The following is a 26,629-nucleotide window of genomic DNA, read 5'->3' as shown; positions in this document are numbered from 1 at the left end:
CTTCACTTTTATTTTATTATTTTCTTCTTTTCTTTTATTATTTTTATTTGGTAAAGATATGTAGACTTCACTTTACCATGTACACACGTACTTTAATACAAAAAATTATCATTTACTTGATAATTTTATATTTTATAGCATGAGGTAAAACATGGCTTGCTAGCAATAATATGCATGCACACAACACTTTCCACGCAAATGCATGTTCCTTTTTCGGAGCTATATAAAGTTTGATCATATACATCAATTTGGACTGCGAAAATCAAACTCTGCAAATCAGTTTGATAAATAATGAATATTATATCCATTATTCTGTTGTTATGGCGCATAATAATACTAAGTTGTTGCCATGGAGCTGCAACAACTAGTGCAGCATCAGCGCCTATAGCAAAGCCTAATTGCACAACGCATTGTGGAGATGTTGCCATCCCATTCCCTTTCGGGATTGGACCTCACAAAGATTGTTACTTAGATGAATGGTTTCAAATAGACTGCAGGCACAACAACTACACAACCTCAGGTAATTACAGCAGGGAAGTGCCTTTCCTCAAGAGCGTCAACCTGGAGCTGCTAAGTATTTTTCCGTTTAAAGATGGCAGGCAATCGGTTCGGGTTAAGAACCCTATTACTTTCTTCAGCTGCCAGGGAAAGGAAACTCGCCAACCCCAGAATTTGACGGGCAGTCCTTTCATTTACTCTCATACAGACAACATATTCACTGTAGTGAGTTGTGACCACTTTGTTCGTTTGAGCTCAGATCATGGGACTGTCGCTGGTTGCGAGTCGACTTGTCGAAACAATACGGACTTCTTTAATGGCTGCAATAATGGCTGTTGCCAAGATACACTTGTAATAAATGGACTCACCAGCGGCGGTTTTACTATTGAGGTACAATCAAATTCATCAACATCATATCCAATGGACGATTGCAAGTATGCATTTTTGGTTGAGAGAAATTGGTTTGAGTTTAACTTAACGAATTCAAACTTACCGAATTTTCGAGAAGTGAAGGATATGGACAGGGTTCCTGTGGTGCTAGACTGGATCTTAAACGTACATGACTATGGTGAAAGATTCAGAGTAAAAACAGACCGGAGTGGTAACCACTCAACACCCTTTTGCAACGGCTATGATGATCGGAACACGATGATTTGTACCTGTCAGTCGGGTATGGAAGGAAATCCTTATCTTCTCCAACCTTGTCAAGGTTCGCAAACTGAATCTCTTCTTTCTGGATTTAGATTGATCCTTGATTTCTAATCTAAGTGGGCTACTATAAAAATGTAAAGGTAAAGAAACTAAAGAGAGGGCCCGAATGGAAATGATTAGGTAGAAAGCTTTTAGTGAAATCGCTTTTGTTAGATGCACATAAAAAATTTTGACAAAAATTACAGGGCTTCTTAGAAACTTCGTTTACCAAATGTTTTCAAAAGAGATTTTGGTTATCTGAAAGTGCGTTAATCATGTGCAAACTTAATCTATTCTTTCATATTTCCACCCTTCGGTTTTTTTTTTATTTTTTAAATGTTAAGCTTGATTTCTAATGTAAGTGCTCTACTTGAAAGGTGAGAGCAGGTTTGGATGAGTGGATCAGTTCGTTTGGGGGCTTACTTTAATGAATATGATTTCGATGTTGCCCAAAGCCATTAGGTATTTTACACGAGCTGAAATGGCATCTAAAACATGTCATTAGACAAATCCTGCCCTCTTATTAGCCACGTACCATCACTATTGATGTTCTCCTCACCATCCCCAGGTTTCTGCCAAGACTGAACAAGTCCATGTTCCAATCGGGTGGCCTTGGCTGGTCATATATACACAATGTTTCACAGACAAAAATGTTACTTGAAGTCTATCTTTTTAAGTTCAACCATTAATTGTGAAATTACCTTTTTTTGGTCGAAATTGTGAAATTACTTGTTAGTTTCAAACTTCTGTTCCGAAACGCACTACTTTCATCTAGATTACTGATCTATTATACCTCTATCGAAAAACGTAAAGCCACACATCAAAAACTTAAAAAAAAAATAAGTACACGCATATATAACTAGTATTGGAATTGACTATATTCTAGTACCGGAAATTTTAATTAGTATTAATTATCTTTTTCACCTTCTGATGAAATTTGAACATATGTCTCGGGTCATCATCATTTCAGATATGGATGAGTGCAAAGGCGGTAATGAGTGTGGAGGCGACGTATGTGAGAATTTTGCTGGGGGTTATAGCTGCTACTCAAACATAAATGGCCATAGATGTACACATTTTGCTTCAGACCTTGATCTCGGTTATACCACTACATGCCACTTCAGAACCACATCGGGTCGGGCCTCTGAAACTGAAATCAAGACTATTATTTTAGGTATATGGTACTCCTATCTTCTTACATCTCTCAAAATAATAATATATGTATCTTCCCCCATGTTAATATTATTCAAAAGTTTTTTTTGGTTCCAATGTTGTTCTAAATGTTATTGGCTTGGACAATGGTTTTGTTAGAATTGTGGGGAAAACAAAGTGATTTTATTAGATTGGAGGAGAATAGTACATGGCTTTGTGTAGGCTAATTAGCCTTCTACACTTAGCATATTGGCTTATTGGCCACTACACTTGATTTAGGCTATTTGACCCTTCACTTAGATTAGTTTGGACTATTTGGCCCTTCACTTCGATTGGTGAGCTTATTGGCTCTCAAAACTTAAAAGACAGAAGTAGAAACAAGGGTAATTTTGAAAGGAACCAAAAGATTTCTAGTGTAATCTTGTGTCTATCCCAGGGTCTGTTTGTACAGCCTGCGCATCCCACATGGTTGGATAAAACTTTTTTAACCATTCATAGATTTCTTTGGGTGCTCTTGGCTCCCTAATGATTTGGTAGTTCTTTGTTAGACTCCCCATATGACTTGGGTTGGGTAGCTTTTATATGCTCCCACAAAGATTGGGAGTTGATTGGTTCACTCCACGTTTCTTTGTTGTTTGCATGCCTATTTATTGGCACCTTTGCCGACATCACCAAGTCCGCCGACATCACCAAGTCCGCCGACTTGGTTTCTTTTTCTCCAGCCACAAGTGTGTGGCTCTTATACTAGAAACTTCTATATTTTACAATATTATTTTTGTGGCTATTGTTCAGCCATCATGCTCCACACCCATAGTCTAGCAACACGAGTGTTCTTGCTCTAGAGAGTTCTTCCAACTTCAATCTCTTTGTCTCGCCGACATAGTATGTTCTCCACAACTCTAGAATCATCATTGTATTCATGATTCTTCTAGAATTGTGTAGAACACAAATGAACATTATTTTTCAACAGGTTTATTCAATTATTTTCGTGTTTAGAAATGATAATGGATATAATTCAATACCTATTGATGCAGGTCTTGGCTCCGGTTTTGGGCTATTGTTACTAATCATTGGTGCATGGTGGGTACACAAAATTGTGAAGAAAAGGAAAACCATTGCACGCAAGAAAAAAAATTTCAAACGAAATGGTGGTTTATTGTTGGAGCAACAGTTATCGTCAGGCGAAGTTAATGTTGACAAAATCAAGTTATTCAATTCAAAAGAATTAGAAAAGTCCACCAACAATTTTAGTATTGATAGAATTCTTGGTCAGGGAGGTCAAGGAACCGTTTACAAAGGTATGTTGGCAGATGGAAGAATTGTTGCGGTAAAGAAGTCCAAAATGGTGGACAAAAGCAAGCTCTCGGAATTCATTAATGAGGTTGTGATTCTTTCACAAATCAACCACCGAAATGTAGTTCAAATTTTGGGTTGTTGTTTAGAGACCGAAGTTCCACTTTTGGTCTACGAATTCATACCGAATGGAACTCTTTCTCAATATATCCAAGAGCAGATTGAGGAATTCTCACTCACATGGGACATGCGGTTGCAAATTGCCACAGAAGTTGCAGGAGCTCTTTCGTACTTACACGGTGCAGCTTCCTTTCCCATATATCACAGAGACATCAAGTCTGCCAACATACTTTTGGATGAAAAATACAGAGCAAAAATTGCTGATTTTGGAACTTCAAGATCAATTTCCATTGACCAAACTCATCTAACCACATCTGTACATGGAACATTTGGTTACATGGACCCAGAGTACTTTCAATCAAGCCAATTTACAGAGAAAAGTGACGTCTATAGCTTTGGAGTGGTCCTTGTTGAGCTCTTGACGGGACAAAAACCAATTTCTGCAGTAACAGGGTCACAAGAAGAAGAATACAGAAGCCTTGCCACATATTTCATTACCTCGATAAAAGAAGATCGTCTGTTTGACCTTGTTGATGCTAGATTTCTGGAGGAGGGCTCTGAAACAGAAATCCAAGTAGTCGCTAACCTTGCAAGGAGATGCTTGAATTTGAACAGAAGAAACCGTCCTACAATGCGAGAGGTTACATCAGAGCTAGAGGCTGTACAAATGTCAAGAAAATCTTCGATTAGTGCTCAGCAAAATTCTGACGAGATTGATTTTGTGGAAGATGATTCAGTTGGGAATTGGGATGTTGAATCACTTTCAGAAGTGTCGGCTAGCTACTAAAAACATGGGTTTATGCCATTGTTGCCATCTACAAGTTATGGCGAATTCCTTTTAATTGAATAAACTTCGTTTCATTTAATGTTGTTGAACACATATGTTATGTTTTTCTTATGATCTTGTTACTTCAACACTGGTACTTGGGAAAAAAAAAAACAAATGAAGAAGCATAATTTCGTGTATAAACCAAATTTCCAGCTATTTCCTAATTTAAAGTTGAAGCCCAAAAATAGAACTCAACTCCCTCCCATCCACTAATCCAACATTTCCAAATTTCCAAATTTCCAACATTTTCTTGTTTGGCTTTGTCTTATCATCACTAGAAGCCCAAAAATAAAACTCAACTCCCTCCCATCCATTAATCCGTCAATGAATTCAAGGAGATTCAACTAAAAAGATAATGGTTGATGGTGTTGGAGAAGTGGATGGAGGGTGTGAGACTGAGGAAAATGAGGGGGCTTGAGACTGTAATGAAGATGAGGGAGAAGCCCTTCTAACAACTTTTCTAGCGAACGTTGCTAGTGTTGCCGTGAGTGGTATTTAAAAAGGGCATGTAAATATATTGTAAATATTAAAAAAAAATCCTTTATTAGGAAGGATGTGTGTGTGTCCTTTATTGTTTCCGTGTAGAACAAGGATTGTATCTTGTATATAATGTCTATTATGCAATACAATGATTTTTAAGCTGTAAATTCAATTTGGCGTCAGAGCCAAGCGCAACCCTAAAAATTCCCACCGTGCCGCTGCAAAAGTAAAAGCAAGAAAACTCCTCACACGTCTGTGATCTCTGCTGCGTTTCTGCAGCAAGCCCAGACTGCCGTATTTCTTTCGTAAGAGACAAGAACTACATCAGATTTCAGTGTTTGTCGTTGCATCCCTGTAGCAAAACCGTGTGCTTTCTGCTCCGTACCGTGTGTGTGGTGTGAATTGTGATTAATGGTGAGTGACAAAGAAGAGGCTGTGCTAAAATTGGAGGGTAGGGAATCTGGCTCTACCCGCGGGTCAGTTGTCAATCCTGTGGTTATTCAAAGTGATGCTTCAAACGTACCAAATACCGTAAAACTCAATGGATCAAATTACCCTCTTTGGTCCAAAGTATTAGAGATGCATATTGCTGGGCGTGGAAAAAAAAGGTTCGTGACAGGGAGTATTAAGGAGCCGAATGAAGACAGTGCTGACTATGATGCTTGGGAGACTGGGAATGCAATTGTGAAAGGATGGTTGATTAACTCCATGGATCCTACTATCATGGGTTTTTTCATTCATCTTCGTACTGCTCAAGAAGTATGGGAAGAAGTTGCCAGGAAGTATTATGATGGATCTGATATCTCTCAGATTTATGAATTGAAAGTGAAGTAATTCCGACTTCGCCAAGAAAGGCGGCCTATTAGTGTATACTATGCCAATCTTAAAGCTGTCTGGCAAGAACTCGATTAGAGAAGACCAATCAAGATGGAGTGTGCTCGTGACTTGAAGACACTTCGAGGAGAAGTTCAACTAGACCGTGTGTATGCCTTTTTAGCGGGCCTCGATGATATTTTTGATAAGGTTCGTAGTGATATTCTGAGAACTCAGCCTCTACCATCCGTGGAGGAAGTGTTTTCAATAGTTAGGCGGGAAGCTCAACGCCATGCTACTTTGATGGGAAGTAGTGTTGCTAGGAACCAATGAGGAACCCTTCCCGTGGCTATGGTGTCACGACCTCCTTCTTCTGGCAGGCCCTATGGTCCATCTTCATCAACTGATTCTCGCACTTTCACTCGAGAGAATAAGGATGATTTGAAGTGTATTTTTTGTGGGCAAACTCGTCATACGAAAGATACATGTTTTCAAAAACATGGAGTCCCTGAATGGTTTCAGGAATTGAAGAAGAAGTTGCGTGCTAAAGAGCGTGCTTCTAGCGGAGCTAGTGGAAGGCATCCACCTATGGTTGCCACAACAACTGGAAACAAAGATGTCGTGCCTACTCAGGGGGATCCAAGTCAAGCCTTGTTAACCCGACTCAATCCCAGTGAGTCTTCGTCCAATACAGGTACTGATGGGCATGTTCTTTTAGCCTATGTTAAGGAACACCATACAAGTTGGATTCTGGACTCTGGAGCAACTGATCATATGACATTTGATAAACGGTCATTTAAGTATATGACAACGGCACATCAAAAGTGTGTTGCCACGACAAATGGCACCATTGCCGTGGTGACTGGGGCTGGCACAGTGGACCTCACACCATCTCTTTCTCTCCACCATTGTTTGCTTGTTCCATCGTTGCTTCACCATTTAGTATCTATTTCCCAAGTTACTGGGCAATTTGATTGTGTTGTACTTATGTATCCATTTTTTTGTTTGCTTCAGGATATTCAGACCAAGGAGATAATTGGGGGTGGCACTAAGAGAGAAGGGTTGTACTATATGGATGACGTCGTTCTTGGCAGAGCTAATGCAGTTCGAGCGTACTAGTCATCTGCAAGAAGTTTGGTTGTTACATCGTCGGTTAGGACATGTTTCTTTTAGTTATCTAAGGCATATGTTGCCTAGTAAGTTTCATGAAATAAAGGAATCAGACTTACATTGTGAAGTATGTATTCTTGCTAAGAGCCATCATGCTTCGTTTCCTTCTAGTATGAATAAAAGCTTGCTTCCGTTTGAGCTTGTGCATTCAGATGTTTGGGGGCCTTCACCTGTTAATACAGTTTCAGGAGTTAAGTGGTTTGTTACATTTATTGATGATTGCACTCGTATGACATGGGTGTATTTGTTGAAAAATAAGAGTGATGTAAGTGCAATTATTCGGTCTTTCTCTCATATGGTGGCTGTTCAATATTCCTCCATTATTAAAGTTCTTCGTACTAATAATGGGGGAGAATATGTTAACTCTGAGCTTTTCAATTTTTTCCGTGATCAAGGAATTTTTCGTGAGACAACTTGCTCATACACCCCACAACAAAACGGGGTCGCTGATCGGAAAAACCGTCATATTTTGGAAACTGCTCATGCCATGCTTATTGGTGGGTCTGTTCCAAAGAGTTTTTGGCTAGATGCCATCACCTATGCTGTGTATGTTATCAATCGCATGCCCTCCCGGGTCGTAGAATTTCGTACTCCACTCCAAGTGTTGACGGAGCTTGTTCCGATTGTTTCTACCAATACACTCACCCCTCGAGTGTTTGGATGCGTGGCTTATGTTCATATTCACAAGATTCATCGCAGTAAATTGGATCCTTGTGCTCTTCATTGTGTCTTTGTGGGTTTTGCATCCCACTAAAAAGGTTACAAGTGTTACCACCCTGCTACTCGTCGCATGTACATCACCATGGATGTGACCTTTTCTGAGTATGAATATTTTTATACTCCCATTTCACCACCTTTCGATCACAAGAGGGAGAGTTCTAATTGTGATCTGGATGGTGTTCTCGAATGGTTGGTTGTACAAAAGGAAACGTCTTCAGGGGGAGTGCACAGTGTGCCGAGTGATGCAGGTGATGATGCTTAATCTTCTCCTGCCGTTGTGAGTAGACAGCAGGTCTCACCGAACCTGCTCCAAGTATCCCACTGACTTCTCACCGAAGAAGAGACTGCTAGTCCATGTATTGGTGCTGCCGAAGGGAAGTGCAGTGGTCATCAACCAACTATTACTGAAGCTTTCTCCCCTCTCTCTAGCTCAACAATGTCGTCGTCCAATGCATCTTCTCTGGATATCCCTGAGGTAAGCACTAGTGATACTCATGAAACTAATGATATTATAAGTACATATAAATTGTCACTAAGGCAAAATCATGGTGTACCTCCTGACAGGTTCTCTCCATAAGGAAAAGTGAGGTATTCCATAACCAATTATGTGTCCTATGAAAGTCTTTCATTCGAACGTCAAGCGTGGGTGAATAAAGTGGATTCAATTCAGGTACCAACTCGGGTAGAAGACGCTTTGAAGAGTCGAGAATGGACCAAAGCAATGGATGAAGAGATGAGGGCATTACAGAAAAATAATACTTGGGAAGTAGTTGAGCTGCCAAAGGGAAAGAAACCAGTTGGGTGCCGATGGGTTTTTACGGTGAAATACAAGGCTGATGGATCACTTGACAGGTATAAAGCAAGGTTGGTGGCGAAAGGGTATACTCAAACGTACGGAGTTGATTACCAGGAAACTTTCTCTCCCGTGGCTAAGATGAATGCGGTACGAGTCCTTATCTCACTAGCTGCAAATTTGAACTGGCCACTGAAACAATTTCATGTAAAAAATGCATTTCTTCATGGATATCTGGAGGAAGAAGTGTATATGGACTTCCCTCCAGGGTATAGCAACGGAGGGAAAATGGGAGTTTGCCGATTGCGGAAGTCCCTTTATGGGCTTAAGCAGTCACCACGTGCATGGTTTGGGAGGTTCACTCAGGCTATGAGAAAAAATGGGTATTATCATAGTCATTCTGATCATACTTTATTTGTGAAGCGGAGAAACGGTAAAGTAACAGCCTTGATTATTTACGCAGATGATATGATAATAATAGGCGATGATTCTGATGAAATTGTCAAATTGGAGAAGAACCTTTCTACCGAGTTTGAGATGAAGAGTTTAGGTGACTTGAAGTATTTCCTTGGTGTGGACGTTGCTCGTTCGTCCAGAGGTATTTTCTTGTCTCAACGAAAATATGTTCTAGATTTATTAAAGGAAACAGGGATGCTTGGGTGTAAGCCTGTGGATACTTCCATTGTGGAGAAACATTACCTGGGAATTTATCAGGATCAAGAACCAGTGGATAAAGGCAGATATCAGAGACCGGTAGGAAGACTAATTTACTTAGCTCATACCCGTCCGAATATAGCCTATGCAATAAGTGTGGTGAGTCAGTTTATGCACTCGCCTAGTGTGGATCATATGGCAGTTGTTATGCGGATTTTAGCATATTTGAAGTCGGCTCGAAGAAAAGAAATTTTGTATAAAAATTCTAGTCATTTGAGGATCGAAGGATTTACTGATGCCGATTGGACAGGCAATGTAACTGATAGATGTTCTACTTCTGGGTACTTTACATTTGTTGGTGGAAATCTAGTGACTTGGAGGAGCAAGAAGCAAAACGTGGTGTTGAGATCATCAGCTGAGGCCGAATTCAGAGGTATGGCACATGGAGTATGTGAAGTCCTTTGGTTAAGTAAGTTACTTGGTGGTCTAGGTTTCATAGCAAAGGAGGCAACAAGGTTGTATTGTGATAATAAATCTGCATGGGAGATTGCAGAGAACCCGGTACAACATGACAAAACAAAGCATGTGGAAGTTGATCGTCATTTTATTAAGGAGAAGTTCGAAAACAAAATTATTTCAATACCACAGAAGAGCAACTTGCGGATATCCTCAGTCATGCCGTGTGTAGTAGATCTTTTGGTGACTCTCTTATCAAGTTGGGCATGTGCGATATCTATGCCTCAACTTGAAGGGGAGTGTTGCCGTGAGTGGTATTTAAAAAAGGCATGTAAATATATTGTAAATATTAAAAAAAATCCTTTATTAGGAAGAATATGTGTGTGTCCTTTATTGTTTCCATGTAGAACAAGGATTGTATCTTGTATATAATGTCTATTATGCAATACAATGATTTTTAAGCCGTAAATTCAATTGCTAGAAGAGTTTTTAGAGTTGCATAAAAAACTTCAAGGAGTTCCACTATTTTTATTTTTTATTTTTGCCTTTTGCGTCAAAACCCTTTAAAACTCCAAAACCCCAATTCATGAAAATGAAGAAATCCTTCACTCTGGTGATAAAAATGATGTTTCCGTAAAGGAGCCATTTTTTAGGTGCCAATTTATCTTTATAACTAATTTAATTATAGACTAAACTCCACATTTCAGAAATTTTCCAGAGAGAATGAAACCAAAAAGAGAAGAAAATAAACAAAGGAAAAAAAATGGATGTACGGACAAAGAAGAAGAGCCTGAGGTCACGTAAGCCACATTTTCTCCATAGACTAATGGGGATGACCCTAACCTCACGTAACTTACTTTTTAAGTTACGCTGATGATTTGTTTTTCTTTTGAATGTTTCGCTGATATTTTTGTAGCTCTGATTATAACTTTTGGGTGGGACGATTACAAAATCATGCTGTGGATACCCTAACTCAGCCTTTCACCATCAAACCACCTTGTATTGTCCTTTTTAATAAAGTCTTCCTTGAATATCATCAAAAACTTCTGCTTTTCTTTTATTATTTCTAGTCCAACATATATTTTGTTTTTTGTTTTTACACAAGTGATAATCTACTTTAATATAATCTAAACTATAAGGAGGGGGATTCGAACTGGGTTGGGGAGCAGATCCGCTCTAGCCAACATATATTTTGTTTTCTAAAAGGAGGAGGAAGAGTTTTTATCAAAAATAGCCAAAATTTCCTGTACTTTCATAAATGTCAATTTTTATAAAATCTTTCCGTTATAGTTAAAAATCCACTTGAATAGACTTAAATGCCTTAAAAAATACATACATAATTGCTTTCCCATCTCTTCACTCACTACTACATTTTACACTTTGCGCGACGAAGAGAATTTCATCGCGCAAAATACATTGTAGTTACACAAATTTTAGTGCGACAGACACTTCGTCGCGCAAAGATTGTGAAGAAAAACTTTGCGCGACGAAGTCTTTTCATTCGTCGAGCAAAGAGACTTTGCGTGACGAAAAAATATCGCTCAAAGTGAGTTTGCGCAACAAAAAACATTGGTGGCGCAAAGTAACTTTCTTTGCTCGACAAAAATATTGGTCGCGCAAAGCGACTTTGCGAGACGAAATAATATTTGTAGCGCAAAGTTTTGCGCGACGAAAAAATTAAAAAAAAAAATTTGGTTTTTGACTTTTGGTTTTATTATTTTGGTTTTATATTAATTTAATTATATTAATTATTTCGAATTTTTGAGTAACAAAATATTAATTTAATTATATTAATTATTTGCGCAACGAAATATTTTGGTTTTTGACTTTTTGTTTTATTATTTCTTTAATATTAATTTAATTATATTAATTATTTGGAATTTTTACTTTTTAAATTTAATTTAATTGTATGATTTTTTTCGTTACTTTAATTTAAATTGATATTTATTTAATTATATTGATTTATTCAAATTTTTACTTTTTAAATTTAATTACTTTAATTTAAATTTACATATTCAAAATAAAATTACATATGAAAAATAGTGATCAAATTATCCAATAAATATATATATATATAATATTCAAAATGTACACATAAATTAACAAAGTACAATACATACAAAAAAGGGATAATCTCCCCTAAAATTGTTATACAACAAATCCAACCCAAATTCCAATCCCTCCCCTTTACTCAACCCCAAACAACACACAAACTCAAAACTAACTCCAAAAACACATATTAATGAAAAAAAAATTATAATTTGGAGAGAATCTGCCTTTTGGCAAGATTGAGAGTGAGTGAGAGTGAGAGAGAGAAGTGAGTGTGAGAGAATTAGAGAAGATAGTGATAGAGAGATGAGAGAGTGAGTGAGAGTGAGAGATAGTGAAAAGAGAGATGAGAGAGTGAGTGAGAGTGAGAGATAGTGAAGAGAAAGATGATGAGAGATGAAGTGAGAGGAGTGAGTGTGAGAGAAATAGTGGGATTTGGGGAGAGGGAAAGAGAGACGAGAGGTAAGAGTAGAGAAAGACATTGAGAAAATGGTGGAGTTATTTTCATTTTAAAAATGGTATCACTTTGCACGACGAAAAAAATTGGAGTATTGGTCACGCAAAGTTTTGCGAGACGAAAAAAATTGGACGCGCAAAACTTTGCGTGATGAATACAGGAATATTGGTCGCGCAAAGTCAAAAAAAAATCCCGCGTCCCATTTTTGGTACCCGCCAAATTTTTGGTACCCGTCAGACTTGTTTGTATATATTTCAAGATCATATACCCCAAAAATTGCAAAAAACAAACATTCGGAGACCCAGTAACGGGACAAAAAATTTCAACGGTTCTAAATGAAAAATCACGATTTAACTGTTATTTTAACTCCAATTTTAATGATTTTTTACAACTACACTCCTTGACCTTATATGAATACAATGAACAATTTCGATCGTCAATTTAAAATATTTACACTAGTAGATACCACAAAATCTTATGTTATATTTAACAAAAGTATAAATAAACTCTTAATTGTTAGTGAATATATTGTTTTGATGGCATACGCATTCTAAGAAACTATTTTCAACGATCCAACCGTCAAACTTGTTTGTTTATACTTCGAGATCATATAAGCTAAAAATCAGAAAAAATAAACATTCAGAGATCAAGTAGCGGGACAAAGCTTTTCGACGGTTATAAATGAAAAATCATGATTTAATGGTTATTTTAACTCCGATTTTGATGATTTTTTACCGCTACACTCCTTTACCCTATATGAATACAATGACTAAATTTGATCTTCAATTTAGAATATTTACACTAGTGGATACCACAAAATCTTATGTTATATTTAACAAAAGTATAAATAAACTCTTAATTGTTAGTGAATATATTGTTTTGATGGCATACGCATTCTAAGAAACTATTTTCAACGATCCAACCGTCAAACTTGTTTGTTTATATTTCGAGATCATATAAGCTAAAAATCGGAAAAAATAAACATTCAGAGATCAACTAACGGGACAAAGCTTTTCGACGGTTATAAATGAAAAATCATGATTTAATGGTTATTTTAACTCCAATTTTGATGATTTTTTACCGCTACACTCCTTTATCCTATATGAATACAATGACTGAATTTGATCTTCAATTTAGAATATTTACACTAGTGGATACCACAAAATCTTATGTTATATTTAACAAAAGTATAAATAAACTCTTAATTGTTAGTGAATATATTGTTTTGATGGCATACGCATTCTACGAAACTAGTTTGAACGATCCAACCGTCAAACTTGTTTGTTTATACTTTCAGATCATATACGCCAAAAATCGGAAAAAATAAACATTCAGAGATCAAGTAACGGGACAAAACTTTTCGACGGTTATAAATGAAAAATCATGATTTAACGGTTATTTTAACTCCGATTTTGATGATTTTTTACCGCTACACTCCTTTACCCTATATGAATACAATGACTGAATTTGATTTTCAATTTAGAATATTTACACTAGTGGATACCACAAAATCTTATGTTATATTTAACAAAAGTATAAATAAACTCTTAATTGTTAGTGAATATATTGTTTTGATGGCATACACATTCTACGAAACTAGTTTGAACGATCCAACCGTCAAACTTGTTTGTTTATAATTTGAGATCATATATGCCAAAAATCGAAAAAAATAAACATTCAGAGATCAAGTAATGAGACATAACTTTTCGACGGTTATAAATGAAAAATCATGATTTAACGGTTATTTTAACTCCGATTTTGATGATTTTTTATAGCTACACTCTTTGACCCTATATGAATACAATGAACTAATTCGATCGTCAATTTAAAAAATATATTTTCTAACAAAAATCCAATCCAAACAACAATAATTTAAAAAAAAAAATTTTATTTTATTTATTTTATAAGGACTTTGCGCGACGAAGTTTTGTTGTTTCGTCGCTCAAAGTAGCTTTGCGCGACGAAATGATTTTCGTCGCGCAAAGTAGCTTTGAGCGACTAATTGTTTTCATCGCGCAAAGGCACTTTGCGCGACGAATTTTTTTGTTGCGCAAAGCGACTTTGGGTGTCAAATTTTTTGGTCGCGCAAAATTTGGTCGCTTAAGACTTTGCGCGACGACGTATTATCGCCGCGCAAAAGTTGGTAGCGCAAAGTCACTTTGTGCGATGAATTATTTTTCGTCGCGCAAAAGTTGGTCGTGCAAGGTTTTTAGCGACGAAGTTTTGAGTTTCGTCGCCCAAAGTGACTTTGAGCGACGAATAATTTTTCGTCGCGCAAAATTTGGTCGCGCAGGGGTTATTTTGTAGTAGTGACTCTAGTAGATGATGGTTAGCCAAACTAAAGGAGGTTCGTGTGGTGCTTTATCAAGGTGTCATTCATACCGTATTATGAATTCAGATTTGCATTGTTGAATCCTCAAGTTCATCTTTGTCATGCAAAGTTTCTCAAAACATGAAAGGATGCTCTAGATGTTTTTTTTATGTTTTTTTTCAAAGAAGATATATCATTATATTCGTACACCATGTGCAAGAACATTAAAGAAGCATGATGGATTCTAGCCAAAAAAAGAAAAGAAAAAAGTACAATGCTGCAGACCCACCCCATAAACGCAGGAAGAACAACACTCACAAGGAGTTGGACTAGTGCTGTAGACGTGCCTACAAAAGATTCAAATTTTAATCTAATAGGGATTTTCTTTTTAGGTTTATATGAGTATTAGTTTTGAGGGCATTGAAGTCTATTCAAGTGGATTTTAGTTATAATTGAAAGTTTTTATAAAAATTGACATTGACTAGAAGTCTCTTTTTTTTTTTTTTTTTTTTTTTTTTTTTTGTGAAGATTGACTAGAAGTCTACCCACGTGTAGCTAAGAATAATGTACACAATAATTTCCACACAAATTCATGTGCACAAATCAACGAAATATGTAACCTACTTAAGTCAATCCATGTTCCTTTTTTGGACTGCAAAAATCAAACTCTGCAAATCAGTTTGATAAATAGTAATGAATATCATATCCATTATTCTGTTGCTATGGCGCATGGTGACTTCATCTATTCCACTTTATCACCAGTCATACCTTGCATATTGCAATAATTCCATTTGAAATTGTAGTGGAAGATTCTGAATTATTTTCCAACCAGATAATAGTGAATTTGCTTTTTCCAACCAGATAATAATTATCTAAAATGCCATAAGCATAGAATTAAAGCATAATTATACTAACGTATCACAGCATTTGTTGGCAACCAAAGTCAACTTCCAGCATGAAATTAAATACGAAATTCGCAAAAACTAAAGTCAGAGGTACCCCACCTTCAAGAAAAAATAAACACCACATTTCAGAAATTTTCCAGAGAGAATGAAACCAAAAAGAGAAGAAAATAAACAGAGGGAAAAAATGGATGTACAGACAAAGAAGAAGAGCCTAACGTCGCGTAGGCCACATTTTCTCCATAGACTAATGGGGATGTCCCTAACCTCACGTAAGTTTCTCAAAACATGAAAGGATGCTCTAGACGTTTTTTAAAATGTTTTTTTCAAAGAAGATATATCATTAAATTCGTACACTATGTGCAAGAACATTAAAGAAGCATGATGGATTCTAGCATAAAGAACTATGCTGCGGACCCACCCCCATGAACGCAGAAAAGGAAGAACACTCACAAGGAGTTCGACTAGTGCTGTAGATGTGCCTACAAAAAATTCAAATTTTTATCTAACATGGTTCTTTTCTTTTTAGGTTTATATGAGTTTTAGTTTTGAGAGCATTTAAGTCTATTCAAGTAGATTTTTGGTTATAATTAAAAGTTTTTATAAAAATTGACATTGACTAGAAGTCTTTTATTATTAATTTTTTTTTGGTGAAGATTGACTAGAAGTCTACACACCTGTAGCTAGAAATAATGTACAATAATTTCCACGCAAATTCATGCTCACAAATCAACGAAATGTAAGCTACTTAAGTCAATTCAAATGAGTTTTTGGTTATAATTAAAAGTTTTTATAAAAATTGACATTGACTAGAAGTCTTTATTATTAATTTTTTTTTGTGATTGACTAGAAGTCTACAGATCTATAGCTAGAAATAATGTACAATAATTTCCAAGCAAATTCATGCGCACAAATCAACGAAATGTAAGTTATTTAAGTCAATTTATATTTCTTTTTTCGGAGCTATATAAAGTTCGATATATATCAATTTGGACTGCAAAAATCAAACTCTTCAAATCAGTTTGATAAATAATGAATATCATATCCATTATTCTGTTGTTATGGCGCATAATAATACTAAGTTGTTGCTATGGAGCTGCAACAACTAGTACAGCATCAGTGCCTATAGCAAAGCCTAATTGCACAACGCATTGTGGAGATGTTGCCATCCCATACCCTTTTGGGATTGGACCTAACAAAGATTGTTACTTAGATGAATGGTTTCAAGTAGACTGCAGGCACGACAACTCTACAACCTCAGCTAATTACAGCAGGCAAGTGTCTTTCCTCAAGAGCGTCAACCTGGAGGTGCTAGATATTATAAAGTTTGATGAGCATGGCAGGCAATCGGTTTCGGTTAAGATCCCTAATACTTTCTTCAGCAACGAGGGAAAGGAAACTCGCCAACCCCCGAATTTGAAGGGCAATCCGTTTATGAGTAGCTCATCGAACGTGAAGGATATGGACGGCATTCCTTTGGAGCTAGATTGGTTCTTAAACGGAGATGACTATCGTGAAACATTCGAAGGATTCATAAAAAACCCAGACCTGACTGGTAATCAATCAACACCCTATTGCGATTTTGGTGCCAGTAGTATTGTTTGTTTCTGTCCGAAGGGCACGGAAGGAAATCCTTATCTACTCAAACCTTGTCAAGGTACACAAACTGAATCTCTCCTTTCTAGATTTATATTGATCCTTGATTTCTAATCTCAATGGTCTACTATAAAAATGTAAAGGTATTTACCCTTGGAAAGAAACTAAGAGAGGGCCCGAATGGAAATGATTATGTAGAAAGCTTTTATTGAAATCGATTTTGTTAAGTATTAAAGTGCCGACAGCCCAAAAGAGATGAGTGGATCAGTTCGTTTGGGGGCTTACTTTAATGAATATGATTTAGATGTGGCCCAAAGCCCCATTAGGTATTTTACACGAGTTGAAATGGCATCTAAAACATGTCATCAGACAAATCCTGTCCTCTTATTAGCCATGTAATATCACTATTAATTTTCTCCTCACCATCCCCAGGTTCCTGTTATATCTCTATCGAAGAACGTAAAGTCACACATCGAAAACTTAAAAAAATAGTATTGGAATTGAGTTTATTTTAGTTCAGGAAAGTTTAATTAGTATTAATTATCTTTTTCACGTTTTAATGAAATTTGAACATATGCGATTCTTATATGTGTGAGTTTGGACTGAAGCATATCTCTTGTCATCATCATTTCAGATATTGATGAATGCAAAGACAGTAAAACGTGTGTAGGCGGTGTATGTGAGAATTTGGTTGGGGGTTATAGCTGCTACTCAAATGGCCTTAGATGTACTTATTCGGACTTTCAGGCAACATGCCATATTCATCTTACATCTCTCAAAATAATTATTTTAGGTATAGTACTCCTATATTACATCTCTCAAAATAATAATACACCATGGTAATATTATTCAAAAGGGTTTTTTGGACAAATGGTTTATTCAATTATTTTCGTGTTTAGAAATGATAATGGATATAATTCAATACCTATTGATGCAGGTCTTAGCTTCAGTGTTGGGCTATTGTTACTACTCATTGATGCATCATGGTGGGTACACAAAAACGTGAAGAAAAAGAAAACCATTAGACGCAAGAAAATGTTTTTCAAACGAAATGGTGGTTTATTGTTAGAGAAACAATTATCCTCAGGCAAAGTTAATGCTGACAAAATCAAGTTATTCAATTCAAAAGAATTAGAAAAGTCCACCAACAATTTTAGTATTGATAGAATTCTTGGTCAGGGAGGTCAAGGTACCGTTTACAAAGGCATGTTGGCGGATGGAAGAATTGTTGCGGTAAAGAAGTCCAAAATGGTGGACAAAAGCATGCTCTCGGAATTCATCAATGAGGTTGTAATTCTTTCACAAATCAACCACAGAAATGTGGTTCAAATTATGGGTTGTTGTTTAGAGACCGAAGTTCCACTTTTGGTCTACGAATTCATTCCGAATGGAACTCTTTCTCAATATATCCAAGAGCAGATTGAGGAATTCCCACTCACATGGGACATGCGGTTGCAAATTGCCACAGAAATTGCGGGTGCTCTTTCGTACTTACACAGTGCAGCTTCCTTTCCCATTTATCACAGAGACATCAAGTCTGCCAACATACTTTTGGATGAAAAATACAGAGCAAAACTTGCTGATTTTGGAACTTCAAGATCAATTTCCATTGACCAAACTCATCTAACCACATGTGTACATGGAACATTTGGTTACTTGGACCCAGAGTATTTTCAATCAAGCCAATTTACGGAGAAAAGTGACGTCTATAGCTTTGGAGTGGTCCTTGTTGAGCTCTTGACAGGGCAAAAACCAATTTCTGCAGTAACATTGTCACAAGAAGAAGAATACAGAAGTCTTGCCGCATATTTCCTTACCTCGATGCAAGAATATCGTCTGTTTAACATTGTTGATGCTCGAGTTCTGAAGGAGGGCTTTGAAACAGAAATCCAGGTTGTTGCTAACCTTGCAAGGAGATGCTTGAATTTGAACGGAAGAAACCGTCCTGCAATGAGAGAGGTTACATCGGAGCTAGAGGCTGTACAAATGTCAAGAAAACCTTCCATTAGTACTGAGCAAAATTCTGAAGGGGTTGATTTTGTGGAAGATGATGCAGTTGGGCATTGGGATGTTGAATCACTTTCAGATGTGTCGGCTAGCTACTAATAAAAACATGGGTTTATGCCATTGTTGCCATCTACAAGTTATAGTGAATTCCTTTTAATTCAATAAACTTTGTTTCGTTGTTGAACACATATGTTATGTTTTTCTTATGATCTCGTTACATCAACACATGTACTTGGGGAAAAAAAAAAAGAAGCAGCTTAATTTCATGTATAAACCAAATTCCCAGCTATTTCCTAATTTAAAGTTGAAGCCTAAAAATAAAACTCAACTCCCTCCCATCCACTAATCCAACATTTCCAAATTTCCAAATTTTCAACATTTTCTTGTTTGGCTTGTCTTATCATCACTAGAAGCCCAAAAATAAAACTCAACTCCCTCCCATCCATTAATCCATCTATGAATTCAAAGAGATTCAACTAAAAAGATAATGGATGATGGTGTTGGAGACGTGGACGGAGGGTATGAGACTGAGGAAAATGAAGGGGCTTGAGACCGTAATGAAGATGAGGGAGACGCCCTTCTAACAACTTTTCTAGCAAACATTGTTAGAAGTGCTTTTAGCTCTTTTAGAAGGGTTCGACTTTGGGGGCCATGAGGGGGAGGGAGAATCCACCACAACCGTGGTCAGAACCCATTGGCAGGAAGTTAAAATTTTAAATTCATAATAAAAATGGCTTATATGTCACATATAGGCCACCGTTAATATACTTGGTTTGGTTATCGAACTAGTTGAAGCCAAATTCAAAATTTTCGGTTTTTTTGGGTTCACTTTGGTTTGGCTCACTGATTTACGGATTCAAATTCCACCCCTATATACAATCGAATCCCTTAGTTTAACATTATCATTATCAATCTTTAGGTAGAAAATTAGGGGATGAAGTTTTGTGAAAATAATTTTAAACCTCAAGCTCAAAACCTCACAAGTCTTTGTAAAAACATCAAAAACTCTGCCCAAAAAAAAAACCATAAAAAACTTCAAGGAGTTCCATTTTTTTTTTTCTTTCTTTTTTTTGCTTTTTGCGTCAAAACCCTTTAAAACCCCGAAAGCTCAAATGCCTCTCTCTCGCTCTCGCGAGTATCACTAGTTCTGTCTTTTGTTTCCCAAACCCCAATTCATGAAAATGGAGAAATCCTTCACTCTGGTTCAGACAGTTGTCACTGCAACAGTCTTCTCTGCGGTTTCCGGCTGGTACTTTCCAGTTTTCTTTTTTCCCTTACTCTGTGTCACAATCTCGGGAATCAGGTTCCCCACATTCCTGTCTTTCAATACCTGCAATCCGTTCAACCATTGCCCAATTTCTTTTTCGCAGGTACGGGTTCATGTTCGGGAGAGAATCTGCTCGCAAAGTGCTGGGCAGCATGATCCACGATCTTCGCCGTCAAAATCCCAACTCCGATCCACCACCACCACCTCATGCTTGAATTCACTGGGGTACTTTTACTCTGTCACTCCCAAAAGTTCTTTTTTGTTGTTGTTGTTTTGGTATTAACAATTTTAATTGGGTATACTGAATTGGGTTTGATTTGTATGTCCTTAGTTTTGAAGTAATGAGTGATGATTACTAATAACTGATCTTGGAAAATGTCATGAATTTTTCAGTGTTCTGATTTGGTGCCTTAAAATTTTGATTGATTTTGGATTGAGGGAGAGAATGGAATGCCAAATTAAGAAAGAAAAAAAAACCAAAAGAAGTTAAAAGTATATGATACGAAAAACCTATTTGACCAATGGTTTTATAGGTTCTCTGTTTTTGTTTTGCCTGTTTTGCACTTTTTACAAACCAAACGTTTGTGATGACTGAAACCCAAAATAAAGGATGTTTATAATATTCCTGTCAAGATAGAATGCCAACAGTTTGGTTTGTAGCAATGCTGATGGAATGCCAACACAAAAGGACTTCAGTATAATCTTTACAAAAAATTAAAGGAATTTAGTATAATTCCAGTGCTTCAACACAAATTTAAATCAGCTATAGGTTACTCATCAAGATTGTTACCTGCTGTAAACCCATCGACATGCTTCATCTTCTTCCCTTATTGGTGAAATTTGATGATTTACATGATGATCGTGAATTGGAACCATATGTTCGTAAAGCTGATAAAGATCAGTTTGCAGTTTGAACTGGTTCTTTAGTTTATTTCCTTACCGCAATCATGGTTGAGGGGATGATATATCCGTACCTTCTCTTTGACAACCGTGATTAATTAGATTAGTGTTTGAACCTAGATGGTAGATGTTCATGTCCCCTCTTTTTGGAGTACGTGTACGTGTAAGCTCATGTTTTATTGTTCTTATATAATTTTCTCACGGTTTCCCTCTATTGGAGAAAATATCTTTAGGACATGAATTCATGGTTGTCTGAAACTCAAATTTAAATTTGATTCATGTACTATGAACTATGGAAGTTTTATTTAGATTGTGACATATTCAGGTGCTTGGGTCAAGGTTGATGGCATCAAGTGGGCAGTGAGGAAGTCACTTTGATCCTTAAAGCTTGGAACTGAGAAAAGCAATGTCTGACGCCTTCATTAAATGCACTCCATTGCACCATATTTGGCAGTGTTTTCCATTCTTCTAACATTATCCTTGAGGGTGGAATGTGCCGTCCTGTATAGTTCAGATGATATTTCAAAACCTTTTGACTGGCAGTCCTTTCATCTACTCTCAGACAGACAACATATTCATTGCAGTGGGTTGTGACCTCTTTGCCCGTATTGAGCTCAGACTATGGGCCTGTCGCTGTATGCGGGTCAATTTGTCGAAACACTACAGACGGTGACTATGGCAACTGCTATGAAGGTAATGGCTGTTGCCAAGGTATTCTTCCAAGCTATGAACTCACCAGCGCTTTTAGTATTGAGATACCATTAAATTCATCAACAATGTCACATCCAATGGGCGATTGCAAGTATGCATTTTTTGGTTCACTATTGGTTTGCGAATAACTTAACTATTTTTCGAGACGTGAAGTATATGGACAGCGTTCCTGTGGTGCTAGACTGGATGTTAAAACTTAAACGTACATGACTATGGTGAAAGATTCAGAGAAAAACCAGACCTGACTGGTAACCAATCAACACCCTTTTGCACAATAATTATTTGACTTCTCGGTACAATGGGGCCAGGATGATTTGTGTCTGTCCGCCGGGCATGAAAGGAAATCCTTATCTTCTCCAGCCTTGTCAAGGTACGCAAACTGAATCTCTTCTTTCTGGATTTAGATTGATCCTTGATTTCCAATCTCAGTGGTCTATTATAAAATAGTAAAGGTATTTACCCTTGGATAGAAACTAAAAGAGGGCCAGTGGGTGTTTACCTCAGTGGTTGAGGTCTTTGTTTGCAAACCCCATGGCTCAGTTCGAATCCTCTTGTGGGTGCCCCCCTCCCTTTAGAGTAGGGGACTATCCATCGAATCCCAAAAAAAAAAAAAAAACAAAAACAAAAACAAAAAGAGGGCCTCATATGGAAATGATTATGCAGAAAGCATTTTTGCACATGCTCATAAACAGTTTTTTTGAAATCGTTTTTGTTAGATGCACATCAAATTTTAATAAAAATTAAAGCGCTTCCTAAATACTTTATTTGACCAAATGCTTTCAAAAGAGATTTTGGTTACCTGAAAGTGCTTTAATCATACGCAAACTTTAATCTCTTCTTGTTTGACCCTCTTCGGTTTTTTTTATGACCGCAGCTCACATTAATAGTCGCGAGCTTACATTTAGCAAATATTGTACCCATATGAGCAGTGTAAAATTAGGACATTAATTTTACGTAAAAGAATAATTTTTAAGTAACTTTGAAGAGGATAGAAATTGATTCATTTAAGTAACTTAGGAAGATAATCAGTAAAATGAATAATGGTCACAAAGAGAAAAGTCCAAGATAGTTGGGATTTGCATTAATAAATATGTTTATCTTAATTCAAACCCCTCAATCAAATCCTCTCATTATTTTCGTTTGTTATGTATAAATATGTTTATCTTAATTCAATACAAGGAATTTTTCTTAATAATCTAGATTACTGATGGTTATCTCTTTGTCGAATAATGTAAAATCACGCATCGGAAACTTAACAAAATAACTAAAACATATAATGATTGGTTCTAGCCAGATAAGAAACTAGTATTCGAATTGAGTTTATTCTAGTATAATATATCTTTTCACCTTTTGATGAAATTTGAACATGCGATTCTTATATGAGTGAGGGTTTTTTTTTTTTTTTGAAATATATGAGTGAGTTTGGACTGAAGCGTATAGTCATCATCATTTCAGATATTGATGAATGCAAAGACATTATTCCGTGTATGGACGCGATGTATGTGAGAACTTCGTTGGGGGTTATAGATGCTACTCCAATATAACTGACGGTGAATGTGAGTATTTTGCTGTTGGCCATGGTGAGTTAATAGTACACATCAGAATGGACTCCCGGAATCCAATTCCAAACTATTATTTTAGGTATAGTACTCCTATACTATCCTAGAACTTTATATCTCAAAATAATAATATATCTATCTTGAGTTAATTACACTAACATCCCCTAAGGTTTTAAGGTATTTCACAAAACCCCCTAGGTTTTAGAAATTATATGAACATCCCCTGAGGTTTTAAATTGTTTTCACAAAACCCATTTTCATTGATTCTTTATCCGAAAGATTGATTGAGGTTAATTTTGTCATTTTCATAAATTAAAAAAAAATGAAATCATCAAATTTTAGACAAGTAATCAACAAAAGGGGGTTTCGAGAAAATAATTTGAAAACATCAGTGTGTAATTTCTGAAATCTCAAGGGGTTTTATGAAAACACCGAAAACCTTAGGGGTATTAGTGTCAGTAACTCCATGTATCTTCCAACATGTAATGTTATTCAACATTTTTTTGTTACAATATTATTCAACAAGGGTTTATTCAATTATTTTCGTGTTTAGAAAAGATAATAGATATAATTCAGTTAATTTTAAGGGGAATTCTCACTCACATGGGAAATGCGGTTGCAAATTGCCACCGAAGTTGCAGGAGCTCTTTCGTACTTACACGGTGCAGCTTCCGTTCCCGTATATCATAGAGACATCAAGTCTGTCAACATACTTTTGGATGGAGAATATAGAGCAAAAATTGCTGAATTTGGAACTTCAATATCAATTTCCATTGACCAAACTCATCTAACCACATGTGTACATGGAACATTTGGTTACTTGACCCAGAGTACTTTCAATCAAGCCAATTTACGGAGAAAAGTGACGTCTATAGCTTTGGAGAGGTCCTAGTTGAGCTCTTGACGGGGCAAAAACCAATTTCTGGAGTAACATGGTCACAAGAAGAAGAATACAGAGTCTTGCCACGTATTTCCTTACCTTGATGCAAGAAGATCGTCTGTTTAACATTGTTGATGGTCGAGTTCTGAAGGAGGGGTCTGAAACAGAAATCCAGGTAGTGGCTAACCAGATAATAGTGAGTTTCAGTCACTATAATTTTGGTGTTTTGAGTTTCGTTCTTATGTTCCTAGGTTTTATGTAACTTGTTTTGATCGTTTTATAGCATTCCAGTGAAGGAGGTGATATGGGTAGCGAAACTTCACCAAATCTGAGACAAGCACAATCTGCATCAACTGCAACTTCTTTCATTTTCTTTTATCTAGACACTTGTTTCACATCATTATATGCACTAATCACGGATCTTGACTTCATCTATTTCACTTTATCACCAGTCATACCTTGCATATTGCAATGATTCTATTTGAAATTGTAGTGGAAGATTCTGAATCATTTTCCAACCAGATAATAGTGATTTTGCTTTTTCTTGAGCTTCAAGTCATCTTATTGCTTTTTCTTGACCAAGACCAACACTAGAGAGTTTGAGGGTCCTTCAGATAATATAACCAGATGAAAATGGATTCATACCCTCCATCAATTCTATTTCATTTTAAAGTTCTTGCTCTATTTTTTTCTTCTAAAAAAAGTTGATGACTTTAATAATTTGTACTTTTGAGTGGACTTGACTTGTAAAAGCCATGGATCCAAGCTGCAGGAAGTACCTTTGCACTTTCCGTAATTATTTTGTTTTATCCTACGTTCAGATGGTTAAGACTTGAGAATGATCATGTGCTTTGCTAATAAAATTCCAAGCTTCCTACTAGACATCATATAGGAAACTTACGAAAGAAGGAAGAAGCAAAATAATGGACTTGGTATAATAAGGACCTGAAAGTGCTGAAACTTATTTCAGTTTGGTTTGAAACTCAAATTTTGTTTTCTAAAAGGAAGAGGAAGAGTTTCTTTATTTGTTTATAAAAAATAGTCAAAATTACCCCTACTTTCATAGATGTCAATTTTTATAAAAAAATTCCGTGATACCAACTCAAATAGAATTTAGGGTTATGAATAATTCAGTATATTTCTACTCTTCTCACAAGGAGGTATTTATAGTGATACAAATACAAGCCTCTCTAGGAAGTAATTACACAAATGAGAGAGATATCCAAGTTGGGGAGAAATGAGTCCACCAAAATTTGCATTTGCAAGTTTGAGTTGCCTTCAACTGACTCAAAGAACCAGTGAAGTTAGGGATCACCATTCCTCTAAAATCATTGTTACTAATGTCCAAGTAATCAAGATATTCCAATTCAAGTAGCACTACTACAAAAAAAGGCAAAAGACGACGAGAATTCACCGTCGTGTATTCAGTTTTCAAACCGTCGTGAAATCGACCGACATCTATTTGGGTGTCAAACTACGACGGCTTTTCACCGTCGTTGTTTATCTGTAACGACGACAGTTTTTAAAGAAAATCGTCGTTGTTTAGAGATAAAGATCATTAATTATAGGAGAAAAGACGACTATTTTTTAATAAAACCGTCGTGTATTGTATGTAAAGAGGACGATTTTTTATGAAAACCATCGTGGATTGTTTATAAAGACGACAGTTGTTTTATAAAAAGCGTCATCTTTACATATAATAGACGACGGTTTTTTTTTATAAAAAGCGTCATTTTACATATAATAGACGACGATTTTTACAAAAAGCGTCATCTTTACATATAATAGACGATGATTTGTATAAAAATCGTCATCTTTACATATAATAGACGACGGTTTTTCATAAAAAGCATCATCTTTACATATAATAGACGACGGTTTTATAAAAGCGTCATCTTTACATATAATAGACGACTCTTTTTATAAAAATCGTCGTTAATTATCTGTAAAGACCATGATTTATTATAAAAACCGTCGTCTAATAAGTTTCCAAACTGCTACATTTTAGTTCTTTTTTATTTCCTATGATGCTATACAACGATTTTAACTAGAAAACCAACCATAATGCTTTATTAATGAATATATACACTCAAAAATAGTTTCTTTCATAAAACTTGAAAATTCAATAGTTATTACATAGTTAACCAATCTTTATTCTACAACAAACATAATTCCTAACAAGACCTACGTACTCCTAATCCAAGCATTCCTCATCCAAACATGCAAATGATGCACAACTGAAGTCTCCTCCATCATCCCTGTAAATAAATCAAAATGACAAAGAGAGAAAAAAAAACTAAGATTATAAACATAAAAAATTAG

General features: G+C 36.2%; 2 protein-coding genes and 1 pseudogene across 4 annotated transcripts; all 3 read left to right on the top strand.

Moving 5' to 3' along the window:
* Positions 1 to 283: 283 nt before the first annotated feature.
* LOC148915604 (wall-associated receptor kinase-like 3 pseudogene) lies at positions 284 to 4,633 on the top strand (annotated as a pseudogene). The gene is made up of 3 exons (XR_016122290.1): positions 284 to 1,207; positions 2,889 to 3,046; positions 3,224 to 4,633. The product of XR_016122290.1 is annotated as a wall-associated receptor kinase-like 3 pseudogene (transcript).
* An 11,758-nt stretch (positions 4,634 to 16,391) lies between these two features.
* Positions 16,392 to 19,176, top strand: LOC148915603 (putative wall-associated receptor kinase-like 11). 2 transcript variants are annotated; one of them, XM_089042084.1, is made up of 3 exons: positions 16,392 to 17,044; positions 17,618 to 17,776; positions 17,921 to 19,176. In XM_089042084.1, exons 1-3 carry the CDS (start codon positions 16,420 to 16,422, stop codon positions 19,087 to 19,089), a joined length of 1,953 nt encoding a protein of 650 aa, XP_088898210.1. In that variant the 5' UTR covers positions 16,392 to 16,419; the 3' UTR covers positions 19,090 to 19,176. The 2 variants fall into 2 exon arrangements, with proteins under 2 accessions (XP_088898210.1, XP_088898211.1); XM_089042085.1 differs by lacking the exon at positions 17,618 to 17,776.
* Positions 19,177 to 20,053: 877 nt separating this feature from the next.
* On the top strand, positions 20,054 to 24,855 carry LOC148915602 (uncharacterized). The gene is made up of 5 exons (XM_089041843.1): positions 20,054 to 20,239; positions 20,361 to 20,482; positions 21,483 to 22,238; positions 23,324 to 23,509; positions 24,063 to 24,855. The coding sequence occupies exons 1-2, from the start codon at positions 20,166 to 20,168 to the stop codon at positions 20,470 to 20,472; spliced, it is 186 nt and encodes a 61-aa protein (XP_088897969.1). The 5' UTR covers positions 20,054 to 20,165; the 3' UTR covers positions 20,473 to 20,482; positions 21,483 to 22,238; positions 23,324 to 23,509; positions 24,063 to 24,855.
* The last annotated feature ends 1,774 nt before the right edge of the window (positions 24,856 to 26,629 follow it).

Source organism: Prunus mume, linkage group LG7, assembly GCF_029339155.1.
Source record: "Prunus mume cultivar Tortuosa linkage group LG7, ASM2933915v1, whole genome shotgun sequence".
Lineage (NCBI taxonomy): Eukaryota > Viridiplantae > Streptophyta > Magnoliopsida > Rosales > Rosaceae > Prunus > Prunus mume.
The sequence above is the reverse complement of the archived record's forward strand: the minus strand, read 5'-3'. Positions and strand labels throughout refer to the sequence as shown.